The sequence below is a fragment of the Pezoporus flaviventris genome, unplaced genomic scaffold (assembly GCF_033815535.1).
Source record: "Pezoporus flaviventris isolate CSIRO_AGI_PZ_B2104156 unplaced genomic scaffold, CSIRO_AGI_Pfla_v1 ptg000054l, whole genome shotgun sequence".
NCBI lineage: Eukaryota > Metazoa > Chordata > Aves > Psittaciformes > Psittacidae > Pezoporus > Pezoporus flaviventris.
Genome location: NW_026892602.1, coordinates 626,011 through 647,711, shown reverse-complemented (window position 1 = coordinate 647,711; position 21,701 = coordinate 626,011). Strand labels below are relative to the sequence as shown.

Below are 21,701 nucleotides of genomic sequence, written 5' to 3'. Positions count from 1 at the left end.
GCGACCATGAGATGGTGGAATTCAGGATTTTGTGTGGTAAGACCAGTAGAATTGCAACCCTGGACTTTAGCAGGGCAAACTTTGGCCTTTTCAAGCAATTGCTAGGGGAAATCCCATGGGCAAGGCTGCGTGAAGGTAAAGGGGCTCAAGATAGTTGGTTGGCATTCAAGGATTGCTTTTTCCAAGCTCAAGATCAGAGCATCCTGACACATAGGAAGTCAAGGAAGAGGGCCAGGAGACCTGCATGGCTAAATAGGGAATTGCTGGGTATGCTCAAGTGGAAGAGGAGAGTTTACAGGTCATGGAAGGAGGGGCTGGCCACTTGGGAGGAATATAAGGCTGCTGCTAGAGGATGTAGGAAGGCAGCTAGGATGACTAAGGCCTCCTTAGAATTAAATCTGGCGAGAGGGGTCAAGGACAGCAGAAAGAGCTTTTTCACATACATGGCAGATAAAACTAACACCAGGGGCAATGTAGGCCCACTGATGAACAGGATGGGTGCCCTGGTGATAGAAGGTACAGAGATGGCAGTGTTACTGAATGCCTTTTTTTGTCTCTGTCTACTCTGCCGGAGGCAGTCCTGAAGAGTCCTTTACCCCTGAGACCTCAGATGAAGTCAGGTCAACGGAGCGGTTTGCCTTAGTCAATGAGGAATGGGTTAGAGACCAGTTGAGCAATCCGAACATCCATAAGTCCATGGGTCCAGATGGGATGCACCCGCGGGTGCTGAGGGAACTGGCAGAAGTCATTGCTAGACCACTCTCCATCATCTTTACCAAGTCTTGGGAAACGGGAGAGGTGCCTGAGGACTGGAGGAAAGCAAATGTCACTCCAGTCTTCAAAAGGCAAGGAGGACTTGAGTAACTATAGACCAGTCAGCCTCACCTCCATCTCTGGGAAAGTGATGGAACACCTTATCCTTGGTGCTATCTTAAGGCATATCAAGGATAAGAGGGTTATGAGGGGGAGTCAGCATGGCTTCACCAAGGGGAAATCATGCTTGACCAATTTCTTAGCCTTTTATGAGGAAATAACACGGTGGATAGATGATGGCAGAGCGGTGGATGTGGTCTACCTTGACTTCAGCAAAGCATTTGACACAGTCTCCCACAGCATCCTCACGGCTAAATTGAGGAAGTGTGGTCTGGATGATCAGGTAGTGAGGTGGACTGTGAACTGGCTGAAGGAGAGAAGCCAGAGAGTTGTAGTCTATGGGGCAGAGTCTAGTTGGAGGCCTGTATCTACTGGAGTGCCTCAAGGGCAGTACTGGGACCAGTATTATTCAATATATTCATCAACGATTTAGATGAGGGAATTGAGTACTATCAGCAAGTTTGCTGATGACACTAAGCTGGGAGGAGTGGCTGACACGCTAGCAGGCTGTGCTGCCACCCAGCGAGACCTGGACAGGCTGGAGAGTTGTGCAGGGAATAACTTGATGAAATATAACAAGGGAAAGTGTAGAGTCCTGCATCTGGGCAGGAATAATCCCAGGTTCCAGTATAGGTTGGGGAACGACCTGTTAGAGAGCAGTGTAGGGGAGAGGGACCTGGGGGTCCTAGTGGATGACAGGATGACCATGAGCCAACACTGTGCCCTTGTGGCCAAGAAGGCCAATGGCATCCTGGGGTGTATTAGAAGGTGGGTGGTGAGTAGGTCGAGAGAGGTCCTCCTTCCCCTCTACTCTGCCCTGGTGAGACCGCATCTGGAATATTGTGTCCAGTTCTGGGCCCCTCAGTTCAAGAAGGACAGGGACGTGCTGGAGAGAGTCCAGCGCAGGGCAACTAAGATGATAAAGGGAGTGGAGCATCTCCCTTGTGAGGAAAGACTGATGGAGCTGGGTCTCTATAGTTTAGAGTAGAGGAGACTGAGGGGTGACCTTATTAGTGTATATAAATATATAAAGGGGGAGTGTCACGAGGATGGAGCCAGGCTCTACTCAGTGGCAAACAATGATAGGACGAGGGGTAATGGGTACAAACTGGAACACAAGAGGTTCCACTTAAACTTGAGAAGAAACTTCTTCTCAGTGAGGGTGACAGAACACTGGAACAGGCTGCCCAGGGAGGTTGTGGAGTCTCCTTCTCTGGTGACATTCAAAACTTGCCTGGACACATTCCTGTGTAACCTTATCTAGGTGTTCCTGCTCCGGCAGGGGGATTGGACTAGATGATCTTTTGAGGTCCCTTCCAATCTCCAGCATACTGTGATACTGTGATATCTGGACATGGTGTCAGCAGCAGTTCTGTGCTGCCCCTCTGCTGACCATCAGACCAGTTCTCAGCTCTGCAGAGAGTTTGCTTAAAACCTGATACTATTTCAGCACAGCAGATAGTACACCCTATGGCATCTTCACTGCTTTTGGTGTTTGAAAAAAAAACATTCTTAAAGCAGTAGTGTGGCATGTATAGTTTAATTCTTTCTTCCTTTGGGTATTGACACTTATTTCTCCATACAGATAGCAGATTTGGCCAACGAAGACACACCACAGCTGTATGTGGCTTGTGGTCGGGGGCCCCGGTCATCTCTGAGAGTTCTAAGACATGGACTTGAGGTAAGACTTCAGCACTTAAGAAGAGAAGCTTTGGAGGACAGCGGGAGAAAATCCTTGCAATAAGGGAACTGAAATGAAGGGATTCTCCTTCTGCCATTGGTCTGGAGAGCAGCTTTCTCTAGACTTGCTTCTTGGAAGTAGAAGGTTTATATTGTTTACTCTTAAAGTCGCAGAGGCTTTTTGTTCAGTTGACTCCAGCCACGTGCATTTTTGTCTCTTCTAATACTTGAGTTTATTGAGCCAGAACATCCCGTTGTCTCTGCCAGCTGCTGCTGTTCTCTTTGCTGGGGATGGGTGACCTTCTAAAGCTGATCATCCAGAGCTCTGATGTTGCTGTATCAGTGCTGAATGTATTCTACCCCGCAGCACAGGGAGAGAGCATAAGAATTAGGAATTATTAGCTTTCCTGCCCCATTGTAGGAAGGCTTAACAGTTGCTGGTGGTTAGGTGGCTTAATGTAGTTAAGTCTAAACATCTGTTTGCAAAAGAACCTTCTTTCTGTTTACTCTTAGGTATCCGAAATGGCTGTCTCAGAGCTGCCTGGTAACCCTAATGCTGTATGGACAGTGAGGAGACATGTTGAAGGTATGCAGTATTTTCCTAAAGCACAAGGAGGTGATAATGTTTTGTGGTGTATTTTGCTGTTTTGTCTAAGGACATAGGAAAGGCGTTGCATGATGCTTGTGTGCCATCTGTGAAAGCTGGGTTTTGAATCAGCAGCCACCTCTTTGTACTTAGAAGCCACCTTCTGGTCCCCTAGAATTGTTGTTTCTGAATGCAGATGCCTGCAGCTGGATCCGTCACCCAATATGCTGTGTCAGCTGTACTTTGCAGCCTGAAGCTGCTGGCCTCCACATCCTTTCCCACTTCCCATAAGTTCTTGCTCTGACATCAGCAGGCATTGATTATGCTTTTTATTGGAGCATACTCTCTGTTACATGCATGTTGACAACTACAGTAGTCAGCTCTTTGTGGGAGAGTGGGATACAAATGACAGATCAAAGAAGATAAATCAGCAACAGTATTTGTATTTTTTTACTTCCCTCTATGCATTATCTGCAAAGAAAATGGTCTATTTGGGCTAGGGGACACTTCCTGTTAAAAAACCCAGCAGTGTATAGAGTGCTGCTGATTCCAGGAAAGTCAAGATTTGAAATCGGCAGAATAGATGGAATTATGGGCTTGGTTTGACTGGTTGGTTGTTTTTTTTTCCTGATGTGAAATAACAGGTTTACGTTATTAAAGTACAAGAGGAAAGAAATACAGTCCCTTGTGCTGTCTTTCTCTTGAGGGTGAGAACAGAGGCAGAGTTTTGTGTTTCCTCAGAAACACCTAAAACCCCTGAAACAGATCTGTTCTGGGTGCTGGCAGCCTCAGTGATTATTTTCTGGGGAGAGCTTTGTAAAATCTCACAAAGATTTGTTGTTTATATACTGGATATGGAAATGACAGGTTGTTGCAGTGGAGACCTTAGCCTGCTGTGGTGACGCTGTATCCTGTTTTTAAGCAGTCACAGGTAGCATGTTTTCCAAGGAAGCCAGTAACCCTGTGGTAATTTCAAACGTTGCTGTGGGATTTACCTTGCCATCCAAGACATGCCATCATTTCCCATACTCGTGTGAACATGCTTGAGCGAGTATGGTGGAGGCCACGGAGATGCTGCGAGGGCTGGAGCACCTCTTCTTGAAGACAGGCTGGGAGAGCTGTGCATGTTCAGCCTGGAGGAGGGAAGGCTCTGAGGAGACCTTAGAGCAGCCCAGTGCCTAAATGTGCTACAGAAAACCTGGAGAGGGTCTTTGGACAAGGGCCTGTAGGGACAGGACAAGGGCGAATGGCTTTAAACTGACAGAGAAGAGACTGAGATGAGAGCAGGAAGTTCTTCTCTGTGGGGGTGGTGAGGCCCTGGCACAGGTTGCCCAGAAAACCTTTAGCTGCCCCATCCCTTGAAGTGTTCAAGGCCAGGTTGGACAGGGCTTAGAGCAGCCTGATCTAGTGGAAGGTGTTCCTTCCTGTGGCAGGGGGTTGGAACTGGGTGAGCTTTTCAGTTTCTTCCAACCTAAACAATTGTGTGATTGTCTGTGATTCTAAGACTCATGTACTGCCTAAGCAGTATGGAAAGAACTTTGAGCACAGAGTGCCTTCGTTTTCCCCAGAAATAAAAGGGTCAGAGGAAAAGTATTTCCACAGTTCATGTGAAAAATAGTGTGCTTTTCTTAAAAGAGGTATTCCAGTTTGATAGAGACAAACCTTTGCTCCTCTTTTCTGGAAGAGGAGTTGGTAACATCTGTTCCTCTGAGAGATGGAGGCTTCTTGCATCACCTTGCAGTCTGAAAACCTTTGCCCTTGGGGTTCCAGAGAATGCCTTCGACTTTTCAGGAGAGAGAGGACTGTTGCTAACCTACATAAACCAGACCAGTTTTGCTGCCCCTTTTTCCTCCTTGCGAATTCTCCAGGCTGCAGCATGAAGATCATCTCCATGATTTCAGAAGGCTGGAAGCTGTGGCTGTTACAAACCATGCTACTTTCTGAGTACAGTTTAAAGTTACATGAAATCAATCCCCGAGTTACAACCCTTTGAATTCAGGAACAGTTTGTCTGGGTTTAAAATCAAAAAGCCTGCAGAATCATTTCAAACATTGAAGTTGCGCGAGTGCTGGTTTTTGTGCATTCCATTTGCAGTGCTGGATTGCCTGGTTCTGCCTCACTGCCACAGTGTCCCTGTGCTGCAGGGCCTCTGTAAGATACAGGTTTGCAGCCTTCAGAGCAAATACTAACCTTGGCTGGTATGTGGTGATACTACCAATACCAAGCCTTTTTTTTTCTTCCACAGGTTGCTGGTGGTGGAGGTGCTGATCACCACAGGTGTGTACTCACTGCTAGGGGCTACTGTATTGCCCCACAGCTTAACCACAGAGAATCCCAAAATCATGGAGCTAAACTTTTCAGTAAACGAATTCTAGGAGCTGTTGTGTAGTTGGAGATTGTTGCCTGTAGCTGAGGGGTAGAAAACAACTGCCATCTCCCAGTCTTTGGGGGAACAAGGTACTCAACTGTGTGTCTGCAGAATGGCCAGTCCTTGCTAAAATCAGAGGTGTTTTTTTATGGGCGTTTTCAGCTTCTTTCTAGACTGAGGATTGGCTCCACGCTGCTTTGTAGAGACCTTGAAGAGAAAATGATCATGTGTGCTTGAAGGTATTGCTGGCATGGGAGCGCCCTGTGGTTATGGGATGCTGTTACGGTTTAAGCCCAGCTGGTAACTCAAAACCATGCAGCTGCTTGCTCACTCCCCTTTATCCCTGCCCACTCCTGGTGGGATGGGGAGGAGAATTGAAAGAATGTAAACCTCATGGATTGAGATAAGAGCAGTCCAATAACTAAAGTATAGTATAAAATTCCTAGCGCTAACAATAATGATAAGGGAAATAACAAGGGCAGAGAATATACTAAAAAGTTAAGGGAAAAAAAAAAACCAAGAAACCTTAATGATGCACAGTATACTTACTCAGCATCTGCAGACCAATACCCAGCTTGACCTGAGCAGAGATAGGTCCCTTCCGAGTGACTCCCCCCAGTTTCTCTACTAGGCATGATGTGCTGTGGTATGGAATACCCCTTGGGCTAGTTTGAGTCAGGTGTCCTGTCTCTGCTTCCTCGTGGTTTCTTGTGCCCCTCCTCTCTGGCAGAGCACGAGAGACTGAAAAGTCCTTGATTGGGGTAAGCATTACTTAGCAATAACTAAAACATCAGTGTGTTCCCAGCATTGTTCTCAAGACTAAAGCTGAAAGACAGCACTGCACCAGCTACTAGGAAGGAGGAAAATAACATGGCTGACCCCAGGACACATGCATCTGTCCATCAGACAAGTAGATGGGGTTTGGACCAAACCCTGTTGCAGCTGAATATTAGGGTGTGGGAAGCTAGATGGCTGGGTGCTCGGCTGTTGAGATACATGCAAAACTGAGAGCTGACAGCCTGCCTTCCCTACCTGGTGCTCCTGCTTGAAAGGCAATATGCAGTGACTCTCAGGTGCAGAGTCTCCATTCAGTAGTCAACAGAAACACAGGAAAATGTGCTGTCTTCCCATTAGTATCTTTTAAGTGAGAATAATCCCTACCTTTGTTGCTCCTCATCTCTCTGTTCACTGAACAAGTCTTAGCTGGTGTCTGCGTTTGTGTTGGTTCAAATTCACATGCTGCAGAGCATGAATAAACTGTACCAGGCGTGGGCTGGTGTATAGGAATGGAATTCTCATGGAATAACTGAAACTGAATCCGTAACAAATAACAAAAAACATGGTAGGATAGAGTTCATGGACTGAAATGTATATTTTCATAACTGTCATGTGGATGAAGGTGCAGAAAACTTGTAATGAATGCATAGGAAAATTAGTCTAGCTGTGGTTCTCCAGAGTCATTAAAATGTCTCTGTTACTTGCTGAAAGGAGCTAACTGGAGCAATTAGAACAGTAATAAGCATCTCTGAGGTCATGTGTCTTTGTATTTTGCGTACAAAATAATGAGTATCAGTTCAGAACTCTGGAGAGCCTGATGTTATGCTTGAGATTATGCAGAGCTAAGTAGATACCTTTTCATATTAAAGTCTATAGATCTTTTAGTTTTTGAGAATACTTCTCAGTGTGCTACAGGGATTTAGTCTTCTTAATCTCAACTAGGCTGGTATATTTTCTAGACCAAAATTGTATTGTTTTGGATCTGGATGAATGCATCTTATTCACTGACTTAATTCTGGTAAATCAAACCCTTTATTTCAAAAGCTCCAGCCAAGAGGCATTAAGTAACACTACTGGACTTCAAGCAAAAATGCACTGGTCACTGTTATTGACCCAAACTTAAAGGCATGCTCTGATATAACTGTAAGCCAGTGGAAAAAAAAGATCATCAGAACTATAAAGAGGTAGAAATGAGTTTTCATTTGGAGTAAGACTAAGGGAATCTGTTTTGCTTTCGAATGGGAGTTCTTTGTCCTGCTCCAAATCGTGGTTACGCCTCCAGCTGGGACATGGTGGTTTATCATGAGAATGACAGCCCCCAGGGAAGAAGGCAGCAGCACTCAAGAAGTTAGGAAAGCACTGATGGTCTTTGAAATGGAATTTTAGAACATCCCGTCTACAGGATATTTATTAATTAAATGCTTAGCCTGTGAACTGCTAAAACCTCTATTTAAAACAGTCGAGGAATTCTTTTAGACTTCTGGTGTTGAAAAATTCAGGCAGGTTTGTAGGAGCAGCTGCTATTTAGTGTGGAAAATAATGAGTATGTAGTAGTGCATGTCTTGCTGAACTATTACCATCGGCTGTTAACGTTAAGAGAAATTCTCCTGTTAAGCTGTGTTTTAAGTAGTAACTGATTGGTTTCTGTGTGCAGGTTCAGTTCTTACGTTCTCATTTCCACAAGTGGGATTTGCTCCTGTCTGGGGGCTTTAGGAGAATGTTAGAAGTTTATGCCACAGACCACTGTTAGAATTGCTTTAATGGCACAAAGCTCTTCAGTTTGATCGTAGCTGTGGTCTGTATACCAGGTGAGGGAGAGAAGAATGATGGGATTTTTTCACTTGCATATTTTCAGCTGTATGTAAGACCTTTCTGTTACAAACGTGACGCAGCATGTTTGGCAGAGCCTCCATATAAACAGGGTGGATAAGAAAAGGATCCATTCCTGGAGCATTTGTTTCAGTTGGCCCAGTTCTGTTTCATTAAGCTGGTGCATGGTATTTGCTGGCATCTTGTATTCAACCCAGCAAGAGTTCCCTATTTTCTTTCTCTACTTTGGGAATCTTTACCCACTTCTCCATGTCTCCCACGTGTGCAGATTATGGAGAAACTCTGCTCAAGAACAAAAACTGTGACAGCTCTCTTACACCCTGACCTTTGCTAATTGTCTTGTGCTGTGGTGCATAGGTCTGAGCTTTAGGTTGAGTTTGGTTAAAATGGGGAATTTTTTCTTTTTAAGAAGTAGCACTTGTATAGCAACAGCAGCAGAAGTGGAGTTGCTTCTAAAGCAGTTTTACTCCACTGAGGCTTCTGCCTCCGTTTCCCAGCAGACTTCATTGTTTCTTTTGCTTTTGTTATTCTGTTTTAATGAGACTCCTCTCCCCCTCTTTAATGCCTGTTACCTTCTGCAGAATGAAAACGGACAGCAGTATATCAGGGCATTCCCTTTACCTACTGACATTGTTTCCCACAAAATTTCCTTATGAGCTCTTATGACTGTTTTAATTAGCATAGCTCTTCCACATGCAAGCTACTGGACTCTAAAGCTGTTCCTCTTGGGAGAAGCCAGTACTGGAGATAGTAGTTGCAATACTGTCACTTCTTCCAGTAGAAGTAAAGGTCAGTGTTTGCTCTATCTTAAAAACAATTGTTTCTTATCCCAGAAGACTGTAGGGGTGGCTGTGTGATGAATGTAAGCTAGCTGAGCTTGTAGATGAGGACAGAGCACGCTAACCCAGAGCTCCTCTGTTGCACTGCACCCAAATTGTTCTCTGCAGCCTTTTATTATGTGTATACTGGATTAGGTACAAGGTCCTGCAACCTACTGTTTGCAGCATCCATGGTGTGGTTTCTGCAGATGAGTTCCATGTGTTCATATTATTGAGGTATTCAGTTTGGTGTCACTGGGTGTTAAATCTGGATTCAGCTCCTGGTGTGACGTGGGTCAAGTGCTAAAGACTTCTAGACTTGAACTGTCTTTGAAGAATGTAGGCTGGAGCCTTGCATGCCAGAATCCAGAGTATGGTGAATTGACTCTGTATCGGGATCATGATTTGACCCCTGGTTCAGTCTTGCATTGTTTGGAGTCTAGCAGTGGCTGGCTTTCAGACCATGTGTCCTAGAACGAACTTGCACAACACTGCCAGCAGATTTAATTATCGCAGGAATTCTGAGTAACTGCTGGACATCTATCAGGCTGCTAATTTTGTTGGGAAGTCTTGCATTTACTTAATCAACGCCCTTTTTTCCCTGTCTCCCTTAACCAGATGAATTTGATGCCTATATCATTGTGTCCTTCGTAAATGCCACACTGGTGCTGTCTATCGGAGAAACTGTAGAAGAAGTGACTGACTCAGGATTCCTGGGTACTACACCCACCTTGTCCTGCTCTCTTCTTGGTGACGATGCTTTGGTACAGGTAATGGAAAGCTGCTTCTGATGTGTCTGATTACATCTGCCACTTTCTGCTTGCGGCATGGCCACAGTTTCTATGTTAGTGCAGCATATGTTGTGTTAAAAGGTGTGGATTGGTAAAGGGTGACATGATTCATTTCCTTTCCCATTTTACACTGTGCTAAGTGAGCTGGACCAGCTGAAGATGGTTCTAATCTCCTTCGTTGTGTGCCCAGTAGTTCCTTGCTGTAGCTCAAAGATGCAATGGTTCCAGCTGGCAGGTGATTTCATGCTAGTTCAGCCTGTTGCATAGCCAGTAGATCACCACTGCCAGGAGTGGTGCTTTCTTTGGCTTTTGTGTGTCAGAACCACCAGTGAGAGTTGTGAAGGGTGATAAATACAAAACTGCTGTGACCTTTTTTTTTTTTTTTTTTTTTTAATCTTTCAGGTTTATCCAGATGGGATCCGGCACATCCGAGCAGATAAGAGAGTAAATGAATGGAAGACGCCAGGGAAGAAGACCATTGTAAAATGTGCTGTGAACCAAAGACAAGTAGTGATAGCACTGACTGGAGGAGAACTGGTTTATTTTGAGATGGACCCGGTATGTATATTAATGCTGGGAATGAGTTTTGATAGAGCCAGATGGACTATGAGGCATACCAGAGACTGATCCTTGATGAGACCCGCAGACATGGATTCTGTAGTGAAGCATCCTTCTTGAATGAATAGATAAAAGCCCTGCAGAGCTGGACTCTGTTTGTCTAAGATAATTTAATGGCTAATTAGACTGAGGCTGGAAATTGTGTACTTACCCTACTGCTATTCTGGTTCTTCCAACTGTAGCTGAAATAATGCTGTAAATAAATGTTTTTTTAAAAATACAGACAATCCAAAGCACTGGCCTAAAAAAAAAAAAAGTGCTGGGGGGAAGGTGTGGAGAGACATTTGATGCTGGTTCACTCCATTGGGCAGTCAGTAAGTGTCTTTTGTGCTTTTTTTTTTCAGTCAGGACAGCTGAATGAGTACACAGAAAGAAAGGAGATGTCAGCTGATGTCGTTTGCATGAGCCTGGCCAATGTTCCTCCTGGGGAGCAGCGCTCCCGCTTCCTTGCTGTTGGGCTGGTGGACAACACTGTCAGAATTATTTCCCTTGACCCTTCAGTGAGTAGCTGTGTTGTTGCTGCCTCTTCCATTGGCTTGAAATGCTCAGAAGGGTATTCCAGAGGTGGGCTGTATCCATCCAAGCTGTCTCTCCATATTCAGGTGGATGACCAGGAATGAATAGCTTGTGTGGCTTTTCTGTAGGAGGAAGCATGGCTCCTGATCCTAACCTGTAACAATTTCCTTGTTTTATCTAGCCTCACCCTTGCCTGGAGGTTCAGCTGATGAGAAATTATTGCTTCATTGTTTTGTTTCAGATTTTGGTTTTGTGTGTTTTGGGGGGTTTTGTTTGTTTTTCTTGTCTTACTGTTTAAACCTGTACTAAAGCAGACTCATTCTGCAAGCAGGTCAGCACCAAACCACCATTAATTTCTCTCTCTGCAGCAGAGAAGTTTTCAGCAGATGACTGAAGTAACAAACTTTGCTTAGGTCTCTCCATGCTAAATAGCGGCAAACTGCTAGAACAGTTTCGAAGAATCTAGTTTATCTCTTCCAAACCCCAGGGCTGCTACCACAGATTGGATTCTTGCTTGCCAAAATCCACAGAGCCAGTGTTTATTTGGACTTTTTCCTTTTTTGTGTGCTGAATACTCTTTTTGGAGATCTAAAAGGGCATCTCAAAATTTCTTAGATGTAGCTTGAATCCCCTCTTGCCATGCCAAGCCTTGCTGACTGGTGTGCTACCTCTATTCTGTCTCCCATAGGATTGCTTACAGCCACTGAGTATGCAGGCCCTTCCTGCTCAGCCTGAGTCATTGTGTATTGTGGAGATGGGTGGCACGGAGAAGCAGGATGAGCTGGGGGAGAGAGGCACCATTGGCTTTCTGTACCTGAACATTGGACTGCAGGTGAGGGGTGCCTGCCTGGTTCTGGCAGACGTGTCTTGGTGAGCTTTCACTTGAAAAATGGATTGTAAAAGTAGCTTTGTCATCATGCAGCACAACACAAAGCCTGGCTGTTCCTCTTTGTTACAACAGGCTTAACAACTAAGATGGGGGAATTCACTGCGTGACATGAGGTGCAAGTTTCACCATGCATTCATGGACTTAAGGTTCATCAAAAGACAGTGTATTGTCCTGGGGGTCTTGTAGATCAAAATGTGCTTTTCCCCTTCCAGAAGGAGGGCATATTCTTAAGAAAAGAAAAAAAAAAAATCTCTGGGTAAAATGTTGGGCAGTTTTTTAGAAACTGCCTGTAGGGCCGAGTGTATAAGGAGTAACTGCCCATAGCCACAGGCTCTGCCCTAATAACCCTGCTGTTACACAGCTTTTTGTTGCATCCGGTGCTGTCTCTGTGATCTTCAACCAAAACGTTCTGACAATTCAACATGTAGTAAAAACAGTCAGAGCAGCCTAGGTTCTTTCACATGCTTCAAGCTTGATGTAAGAAGCTCTTTGTAAGTAGCATGATGTTTTGGGTAAATACTTTGTACCAAGAGGGATTCGGATCTGGAATTAGCCTCAGGTTTTCATGGTTTATGGGATGTACTCATAAGCCATTGGTCTAGTTTTTTGCTTTTTCCTGTTTGGTGTACATGTGTTTTACAAGTAATTCCTTTTGGAATAGGAGTGTGCAGGAGCTATGCTTTTTCATATGAAGAGCCAATTTGGATATAGTTATAAAAGACAGTTGTACCAGAAACTAGGAAACCTAGGAATAGACACCCAATTCTTCAGAAGTTTTGAGTAATGGCTGTTATTTCTTGTCTGTAATCTTGATCTATTTGGTTTGCTGATGTCAAGAATGGTGTGCTGCTGCGAACTGTCCTGGATCCTGTTACCGGTGATCTTTCCGATACCAGGACCAGATACCTTGGCTCCCGGCCTGTGAAACTCTTCCGAGTCCGAATGCAAGGCCAAGAGGCGGTAAGTGAGGCAAACTCAGAGGGGTACAGATCCATTCTCCAGACACAGCATCCCATGTTTCATTATTGGTGGGCAGAGTGGGAAACTGTCCTTGCAGTACATTAGGACCCTCTGGGTGGGGGGGGAAGTAGAATGACTTAGAATGACTTCCGTATGGAACTGCTTGGCTCGCAGTTTGCTCTTTCACAAACAGCCTTGTTCATGTTGGTATTCCCCTTCTTATCAAGTAATGTGTAGTGCTGCCCTGCGTGTTTGGAAATGGGACTTATTTGACCCATAGGCTGTGTTTGCAGCATGTCTGGAAAGCTCTGAGCAGATTCTTAGGCTTAGAGACACTGAAAAACCTCACATTGCCTGTGTTAGTGCACAGTGGCAGAAAGAGCCCTGCGCAGAAATCTTCCCTTTGACTGCTTGATGCAGTGATGGTTGTTTCCTGTGCCTGTTTAGAATGGCTCAGCCAGGGACTGGACAGCTGCCACACATGGTTCCGGGAAAACATTTGCAGGGTTTGGCACACAGGGGTGAAAGTTTTTCATCAGAAGTGCCATTTCCAGGCCTTGTGATGTGGCACTGGGGAGATCAGCCACGTCCTGCTTGACTCATTTTTGGATGACCCCTTCAGAGTTGGGAAATACTGCTGGTCAGTGCAGGGGCTGGATCAGGGAATGTGAGGACTGCTTCAGTGTTATGGTACACTGGGTAAATCTCTTCAACTTGCTCCTGCCAGGTGTACCTTGGAGGTGAGCTGCTTTGCAGCTTGGGCAGAGGATGCTGTAGCAGAGTAATAGCTGATTGCTTTTCTGCTTTGAGTCCATTCTTGATTCCTTCTGTCACAATATGGGGAGAAAAAACAAAATGTTTATGGCCAGTCAGTGATAGGTGGGGGGTACCCTATGAGAGATTCAGTGTAATTCCAGCTGTTATTGCTGGGGCAGAAAGTAAGGTTGTACTGACGTTGAGTTATGTCATGTATAAAGCTGAAGGGTTTAGAGGTCTGTCTTCTTCCTTTGTTTTCCTTAACTTGAAAATACGCTACTCATGATTTTAAGGGAATTTCACTTGCTTGCTACCATGTTTGGATGGTGACAAAGCAGTAAATACTTATTTTAAATTACCTGTTCCCATTAGAACAGGCTATTGTTAAAAGAAAAAAAAGCTGTGAAAGTATTTGTTATCATGGCTTTTACAGATAACAGTTTTTATTGCACCTCAGTTTGAATATTTGTTGTCTTAATAGTGTTTAAAATTCCTCTTCATGTCATACGCAGTTTCTAGATAAAACTCTTTCTTGAAAGCAAGCAGAATCTCTGAGGGTGTGCCCTGAGCTGGGTGGAGTCCACCCCCAAGAACTCAGGTGTTAAGTGGGTAAGAGCCAGGCATATTTGCCTGGCACATCCCTTCATATTTGCAAGGAGTGAGCTTGTTTTCATCCCCAGAACTAATAAATTTGTTGTCTGTCTTCCCCAGGTGCTGGCCATGTCAAGCCGATCCTGGCTCAGTTACTCCTATCAGTCACGCTTCCACCTGACTCCCTTGTCTTATGAGACACTGGAGTTTGCCTCTGGTTTTGCTTCTGAGCAGTGCCCAGAGGGCATTGTAGCCATCTCCACAAACACACTGAGGTAAGAACTGATGAGGGAACACGCTTCTAGGCTGGGATGCAAGGCACACAGGAAGGGTGGTGAATTCTCACTAGACGTTCAAAAGGAAAGAGGTAAAGTGACTTAACTAAAGAATTGAGGTCTTTTTGAGGTTATTTGATTATGGATCATGATTTGATGGAAATACTGGTGGATTTCAGGAAACAAATGGAATACAAGAACAATTGTGCTGTTAAAAAGAAATAGGGTGTGTTTCTCTGACTTGTATTTTTCAGCTTTTTTAAGTTTAATTCAGGTTATCCTTAAATTCTCTGGTCCTTAAAGGGAAGCTTTTAATAACTATGAACCTATTGTGTATTAGGATCTTGTGGCTGGTGATTTGAATTGGCTACTTTGCAGAAAAAAAGAACAGTTGATTCAAGAAATCAGAGGCATGACAGGGGTGTATTTGTTGCCTTTTTTAAAAAATTCAGCTTAGATGCTAAAAACACAAATGAAAATAATGGAACACAAATTCAGGACCTCTGCTGTATGCACTTGAACAGGCACTTTTTTCATATCTGTCTTCACTGACGTATTGCAGCATTCATTGCTTTTAAAGGAGTCATTCTTTCTGGAGAGACTTGTGGTTTTTAGTCACCAAATGCCAGAAGAACTGGCATTTCAGCTGGCAAGGCACAGGAAGAAAGAGTTGGCATTGCCCTTCTCATACTGTTTTAACTAAAGTGCCTCTGAGGAGCATTTGATTACTTGTCGAAGTCTGTGTCACATTTAGATTCAGATGATGTTTCCCCACACTTCTCCTCTTCCATTTGCTCTTTGTTCCTTTTGGGATAGACTTGCTTCAGCACCACTGAGGATGCACCCTGGGACAGACAGCCCTCACGTCAAAGACTTTTTGCTGCTGGAACATTCCTTGTCCTACAGCATCATCTCCCATATAGGATGCTAGTTCTGCTCTGCTCTCTGGAGCTGTTTGCTGGTTACTCGCTGGCCTGAGAAAAGTGCTACTTTTCTCCAGCACTAGCCAGTTTTCACAGACATAAAGCTCAAGTACAGTTTTGTTCTCTTGGACAGCTGCTTTTGGACCTTGTTCAACTTGTGTCACATCTCTCTTCCCCAGGATTTTGGCACTGGAGAAGCTGGGGGCAGTCTTCAACCAGGTTTCCTTCCCATTGCAGTACACACCCCGAAAATTTGTCATTCACCCAGAGAGCAACAACCTGATTGTTATCGAGACAGACCACAACGCTTACACTGAGGCCACCAAGGCACAGAGGAAGCAGCAAATGGCTGAGGTAATAGGGCAGGGGACAGGTATACGCTTCTGTTGCCTGGAAAGAGTTCTGCAGCTGGAAATCCTGCCTGCTTACCAGTTCCCATCTGCTGTTACCTGCATGTTTTTGTACCCTGTGTGAATGCAGGGGCTGAAAGGAGTGAAGATCTGCCTCAAAGCACCCATTTTATCAGCATACACTGCTTCCCATTGATCCTTTCTTTTCATGTCACTATAGCAGGCATAATGTATACTGGAGGACAGTCATGCTTGTCTGGCACCATTCTCTGGTTTTTCTGTGACTGAGAATGTTTGGATTTCAGTGGATTAATTTATTCTCAGTGTTATTTCTAGAGTTGTAGAATTAAAAAACCAGCTCGGCAGTTAACTGCCCTTTGGGCAGGGCAGAGCTGACCCTGCTGTGCTCTGAGCTGCAGAGGCTCACATGGGAATAAGCTCGGGATGGATGGAAGCTTTGGGATTCGGTGGGTTTTATGTTTTCACAGGCAGTACCTTGCCCTGGAATACCTGGGCTTATGGGAAACAGGAAGTCTATATTCTTCAGAATATCAGCATGTCTGGTAAGGAAATCCACTGAGGTGTTCTCTTCTCCTCCCTTAATGTGCCATAGGAAATGGTGGAGGCTGCAGGTGAAGATGAGAGGGAGTTAGCTGCTGAGATGGCTGCAGCCTTTCTGAATGAGAATCTTCCTGAGTCCATCTTTGGTGCTCCCAAGGCAGGGAATGGACAGTGGGCCTCTGTTATCAGGGTGATGAGCCCCATCCAGGGAAATACATTAGATCTGGTGCAGCTAGAGCAGAATGAAGCTGCTTTCAGGTAAGAAGCATTGCCAGGTGCATCAGGGATCTGCTTGTGATGAGTCTTCTGTGTTTTTTCCTTTTTTCACTTAGCTGTTACCGAGTTGAAATCCAGATGCAGCCTGTTATCAAGAGACTGGCTTGAAATCCCAGAAGTGATTGCCACATGCTTAAAGCTTTTATCTTGCCTTTCCTTCCTTTCTGGCCCTGATCTTTCCTCACATGGCAGCAGCAGCTGGTACTCCAGATGCATTTGCTGGTCTCCAGTGCTTGAAGAACAACATTGGGATGTAAATGGCCGATAAAAGATGTAAATGACAGATAGGAGAGCTGGGAACAAGAGAATGTGCTGCTATTTCTCACTTCCCCTTCTCATCCAGATAAACTGAGCATATATTCAATGGAAAGAAAGTGTTGGAGGGAAGGGAGGGGAAAACCAACACAGTAACCACAAAGAACAGCAAATGCCTCAGCAGGTGAAGTGGAGTTAGGTCATGTTAGTCCAAAAGGTTGATTCTGCCCTGTTCTTTCCAGGATTCCCAACCTGGCTAAGTTAAGCAGGAAATAACACTGAAATATGAGGAAGTTGTATGTACGTGGCCAAACTGGAACAGTCTTTCAAAAACAGCTTCGTGTGGAGCTTTGTACATTGCTAGGCAGTGTCCAGCCTGTGAAAGCATGGAAGTACGGCTTTGGACGTACGTGACACCTGGGCACATCTTTTTATATGGAGAGTGTGAAAAAATGAAGGAATCTGCATTAAACGTTTCTGCAGGGATGAAGAATGACCTCAGAAAACAAAATGTCAGTGTTGGAAGGCTGGGCTTTCATATCTCTGCCTGACTAGGTGCAATTGTGCTGTCAAGGAACCAAGTCCACGTGTGCAGTGTTAGTGTCATATCGTGCTGGTCTACTGACACGTCCTGTCATCCCCAGTGTGGCAGTGTGCCGGTTCTCTAATACTGGTGATGAGTGGTACGTGCTGGTGGGAGTTGCCAAGGACCTGATCCTGAACCCACGCTCGGTTGCTGGGGGATTTGTCTACACGTACAAGCTGGTGAATAGTGGTGAGAAGCTGGAGTTTCTGCACAAGGTGAGAGGGTCATTCACAGGTAAGGTGCTGCAATAGCTGTTACTTCACCCTGAATGCTACTGTAATAGTGCAGTACTCAAATCTGGGCAAGAACATCATGCTGATGGTACACATTGGAAGCAGGCTTGGAGAAAATAAACTGCCTCCTACAGAATCATCTGGGACATCTTTTGCAAGGCTGAGGATTGAACATAGATCTCCCAAGAGTTTTATGCATCTAATTGGGTAAATGGGAAAGGAGCTGTGTTTTTCATGCCCCTGTTAGAGAGGGAAAGGGACACAGCGCTGTTTCATTTTCAGAATATGAGTTTGGGGAGCTGCTCTGAGCACTTGTTTACAAAGCAAATTCATGGGCCACTGGAGCCCTGCTGCTAAGGCTCTCAGTCCTTGGCTGGCCACATGAAGGAAGCTGGTGTGAGCTGTCTCTCTGTTTCCTCTGATGCTGTTTTGGTTGAGTGTTGAAATGATCAGTTGCTGCATGACCATCTCACTTGACAAGTCTCTGGGGCTTGAGCAAGTGTTTCAGCAGAACTCTATTCAAACCAAATTCTGTTGTCCTTCCATGTGCTTCCAGCATGGCTGAGATTTGAGCAGATGAACACGTGGAAAGGAATGTTGTGGCTTGTGCAGTTCCTATGGTCCTGATGCAATGAGTGGGTTCTTGTCCTGGACCAAGGCCTCTTCTGGTGCTGCTGAACACCCACTTGGAAGTTGACAGAGCTGATGATATGAAATAGCTTCTCTTAGCCAGTGCAGACAGGCTAGGAGTGCTGTAACTGGAGAAACTACATGTTCCCATTCTCTGCTGTGGCTGATCATTTTGGATTGAGCAGTGGTGGTGGATAATTTTTCATCTCCAAGTTACTGGAATTGTGGGCATGCTGTAGTTTTTCAGATTTAACACTTAAGTGGTAGCTTCAGAGCTGCTGTGGCAGATGGCTGAATTAGATTCATACCTTTGTTTTAAAACAGACAATCTGAATGGATTTAGGCAAAATATAAAAGTCCTTCTGTTGAGTATAAAACAAAACTAAGAACTGAGGCAAGGGGATCCTTGTCTTCTTTTGCTTCCTGCCCAGGATGGCATTCTTACAGCAGTCTGACACTTCAGTGAAGGTGCACTGCCAGCAATGTGTGGTCTGTACAGAGCTCTGCTAGCACCACGTGTGGTGTGTGCTGCTCTCAAAAGACTTTTTGCTGCTCCTCTAGAAGAAGATTGTGATGAACCTTTTATGTTGAAAGCCTTGCCACAGGCCAACAACCTTAAACTGAATGTTTAGCTGAATCCATTCTGAAGCTTGGTGTCAGGTTAGCTCTGTTAATGGGGGTCACTGGTCTTGCTTTTCTCTCCCTAGACCCCTGTGGAGGAGGTTCCTGCAGCCATTGCTCCGTTCCAAGGCAGGGTCTTAATTGGAGTTGGAAAGCTGTTGCGTGTATATGACCTGGGCAAGAAAAAACTGCTTCGCAAGTGTGAGAATAAGGTACTGGTTTTTGTTCTTGACCAGAGCTTGTTAATCTGGAGTGATGCTTTGCAGCAGGAGCAAAACAGGGTGTTAGCTGTTACTCCAGCCCAAGTGTGTCTGTGCCCCAGACCTCAGAGCTGCATCTGTGCCTTCTGGTGTATACTGGGTGCATGCAGCTGGGGCAGTGTTTGCAGCTCTGGCTTGGCTGGGTTCTCATGCTGCCTTTCTGCACCCTGAGCACACATTGCTTTCCTGTTGCTGTTCACACAGTTGTATTGCAGGTTTCTTTCTGTAGCAGCTCAGTGCAGGCTGTTAATGGCCATGTGCAGGAGCTTCACAAGCCTGCACAGACCATACCTTTGGCTAGCTGCTGCAAATACAAGAAGTCTTGTCCAAATATGAAATGACAGCTGATGGAAATCCTTAGGTTAGGTGGTCAGCAGGCTGGGGACAGAAGTTGCAGAATCCTCAGAACCTTATAAAGGGAATTTTGTCCTTGAAGTAGATGGTCCTTCTTGCTGAGCATATCTGATTCTTCAGGAAATGAAACGCAGAGCATAGTTTTCTAAATGTTAATTACGGGCTCCTTCCTTTCTTGTGCAGGCTGCAGAACCTGTGCCAGTTGCTCATTACTGCATAAAGAAACTCCAGCAAGCTCACGGGCAGACTGGGAGCTTGTAGGGAAACGTATTTTTTGGTGTGTGTTGGGTGGTTTTGGGTAAGGGGACACTGAAGCAATGTCTGCTTGCAGAACTGTCCCTGGCATTTCAGTTCACAGGCTCACCAGCATTGCTTGTTTGCTGGACACTACTCATAGTCGGCAGGCTGAGTGTGGTGGGTGGTGGATGTTGGGTTGCAACATCCACCTTGTATTGACAATGTATTTACCTCAAGGCAGTAGTATACCAGAAATGATAGGTGGTTTTGGAGGGAAAGATGGGAAATGGAGAGTGACCCTAGCTCCTAGGCAGAAATAGTGTTTCAGTTGGTGTAGGATAGTTTATGGGTTATACTTACCTGCTTTGAAGCACTTGGGTTTTGTCCTTTCTCTCTCAAAAGCACATTGCCAACTACATCTGTGGGATCCAGACCATTGGGCACAGAGTGATTGTTTCAGATGTTCAGGAAAGTTTCATCTGGGTGCGCTACAAAAGGAATGAGAACCAGCTCATCATCTTTGCTGATGACACTTATCCCCGGTGGGTCACTACAGCCACTCTTCTGGATTATGACACTGTGGCTGGAGCAGACAAGTTTGGCAACATCTGTGTGGTGAGTGTGCCTCAGAGAAGTTGGGGCTTCTTGGATAGGACATATTTTTCCTTAAAACACCCATGATTTGTCTTAAAAGAATGAGGATCCTTACTTTGCTGGAGACAACGCCCTGTAGCAGGCAAGTAGCCTGGGGCAAGTAGCCATCTCATATCAGACAGCTGCAGTTTATCTGTTTGTGAGATAAGGCAAACAAGTTAAAGCCATCAGTAGGTCAAAAAAACCTGCTTCTGAAGCACTGTGTGTTGAAAATGCCCCAAAACTTGCTGTGAATAATCCTGGAAACAAAGCTTGTCACTGTGAAAGGGCACATGAGAGCTTCAGGGTTATCACTCTTAACTTTCCCTGGTTAAACCTCATCGTTGGCACTTAGCTTTCTCTGTGGCTTCTTAAAAGCTGGCTTTGTCAGTGTTGACACTGCCCCACTTGGCTGGATTTCAGCAGGAGAGGAGGGAAAGAATAGATGGTCTTTCTGCCAGAGCTTTGATCTCTTTCTGAAGTGTGCTGGGCTGCTTTGGAGTGCAGAGTTCAGCAAGTGTCAGACACTGCACCTATGGTATTTGGCGGATGCACACAAATCACTCCCCTTTGGTTTTCCTGCCATACATGCATCAGACTGTTGCCTTAGCAGGAACTGCCCTCAGGCCGTTTTGACTGTAACTCCCAGGGTGATCTGCAAGTGCCAGGCGAGGCAGAGGCTGGTCATGAGGCCCTGCCCATGTTTTTGAGTGATAGGCCATCAGTCTTGACAACGTGGTTGTCATTTAACTTCGAAGGCCTTGTTGGAAGAGCAAGTGGATGGTTTTACTCTTAAGTGTAAAGTGACTTTTTTGTAGAATCCACCACAGCAGCCTTTTAAGGACCACAGGGATTCTCCAGAGATGGTGTGCTGCTTTTGTGCAGCTTGTTGACTCTTTCTTTCTCTTTGAACGTAGGTGAGATTGCCTCCCAACACCAATGATGAGGTAGATGAGGATCCCACAGGCAACAAAGCTCTCTGGGACAGGGGGCTTCTTAATGGAGCATCACAGAAGGTAATGCTTCATGGGATGCATGTAGTTATGGGAATACATGCTGTGTTTCCATGGAGTCCTCTGCAGTGTTGTCCAGGAGATGTAGTAGCAGTTCTGCTGCTGCACATCTGCAGTGCTGCAGGTGATGGGTTTTCACTGTCACTGGGAGCCAAGTTCAGTTTCTGAAGTCACAGTTGCTGGCTGTTTGGCAGTGTTTGATTGAAACAGCAAGCTTGTTTTCTTTTCCTGCTTTCCCTCATAACTTGCATCCACTTGTCCAGCTCAAGAGGGTCAGTAGTTCAGTAGCATGCTGAGTTTTGCCATCTGGTAACAGGTGGAAGGCAGCTCCTCTTTAGAAAGGCATTTCAGAGCTAGCAGGTGGCCAGATCTATTCTGCTTTCTGTTCTTTAGCCTTTCGATGCTTTTATATAAACTAAAGAAAAAACATGCTTCTGTGGT

The 21,701-nt window shown here is 45.2% G+C and overlaps 1 protein-coding gene across 1 annotated transcript in view; it reads left to right on the top strand.

Moving 5' to 3' along the window:
- SF3B3 (splicing factor 3b subunit 3) overlaps positions 1–21,701 on the top strand; it is a 32,483-nt gene that overhangs the window by 7,894 nt on the left and 2,888 nt on the right. Inside the window, exons 9-22 of the mRNA XM_061468907.1 lie at positions 2,459–2,554; positions 3,067–3,139; positions 9,551–9,702; positions 10,126–10,281; positions 10,686–10,841; positions 11,546–11,689; positions 12,584–12,706; positions 14,174–14,328; positions 15,431–15,605; positions 16,215–16,420; positions 17,338–17,494; positions 18,850–18,975; positions 20,017–20,229; positions 21,165–21,263. Coding sequence (XP_061324891.1) covers positions 2,459–2,554; positions 3,067–3,139; positions 9,551–9,702; positions 10,126–10,281; positions 10,686–10,841; positions 11,546–11,689; positions 12,584–12,706; positions 14,174–14,328; positions 15,431–15,605; positions 16,215–16,420; positions 17,338–17,494; positions 18,850–18,975; positions 20,017–20,229; positions 21,165–21,263 — 2,031 coding nt within the window. The remainder of the gene's footprint in view (positions 1–2,458; positions 2,555–3,066; positions 3,140–9,550; positions 9,703–10,125; positions 10,282–10,685; positions 10,842–11,545; positions 11,690–12,583; positions 12,707–14,173; positions 14,329–15,430; positions 15,606–16,214; positions 16,421–17,337; positions 17,495–18,849; positions 18,976–20,016; positions 20,230–21,164; positions 21,264–21,701) is intronic.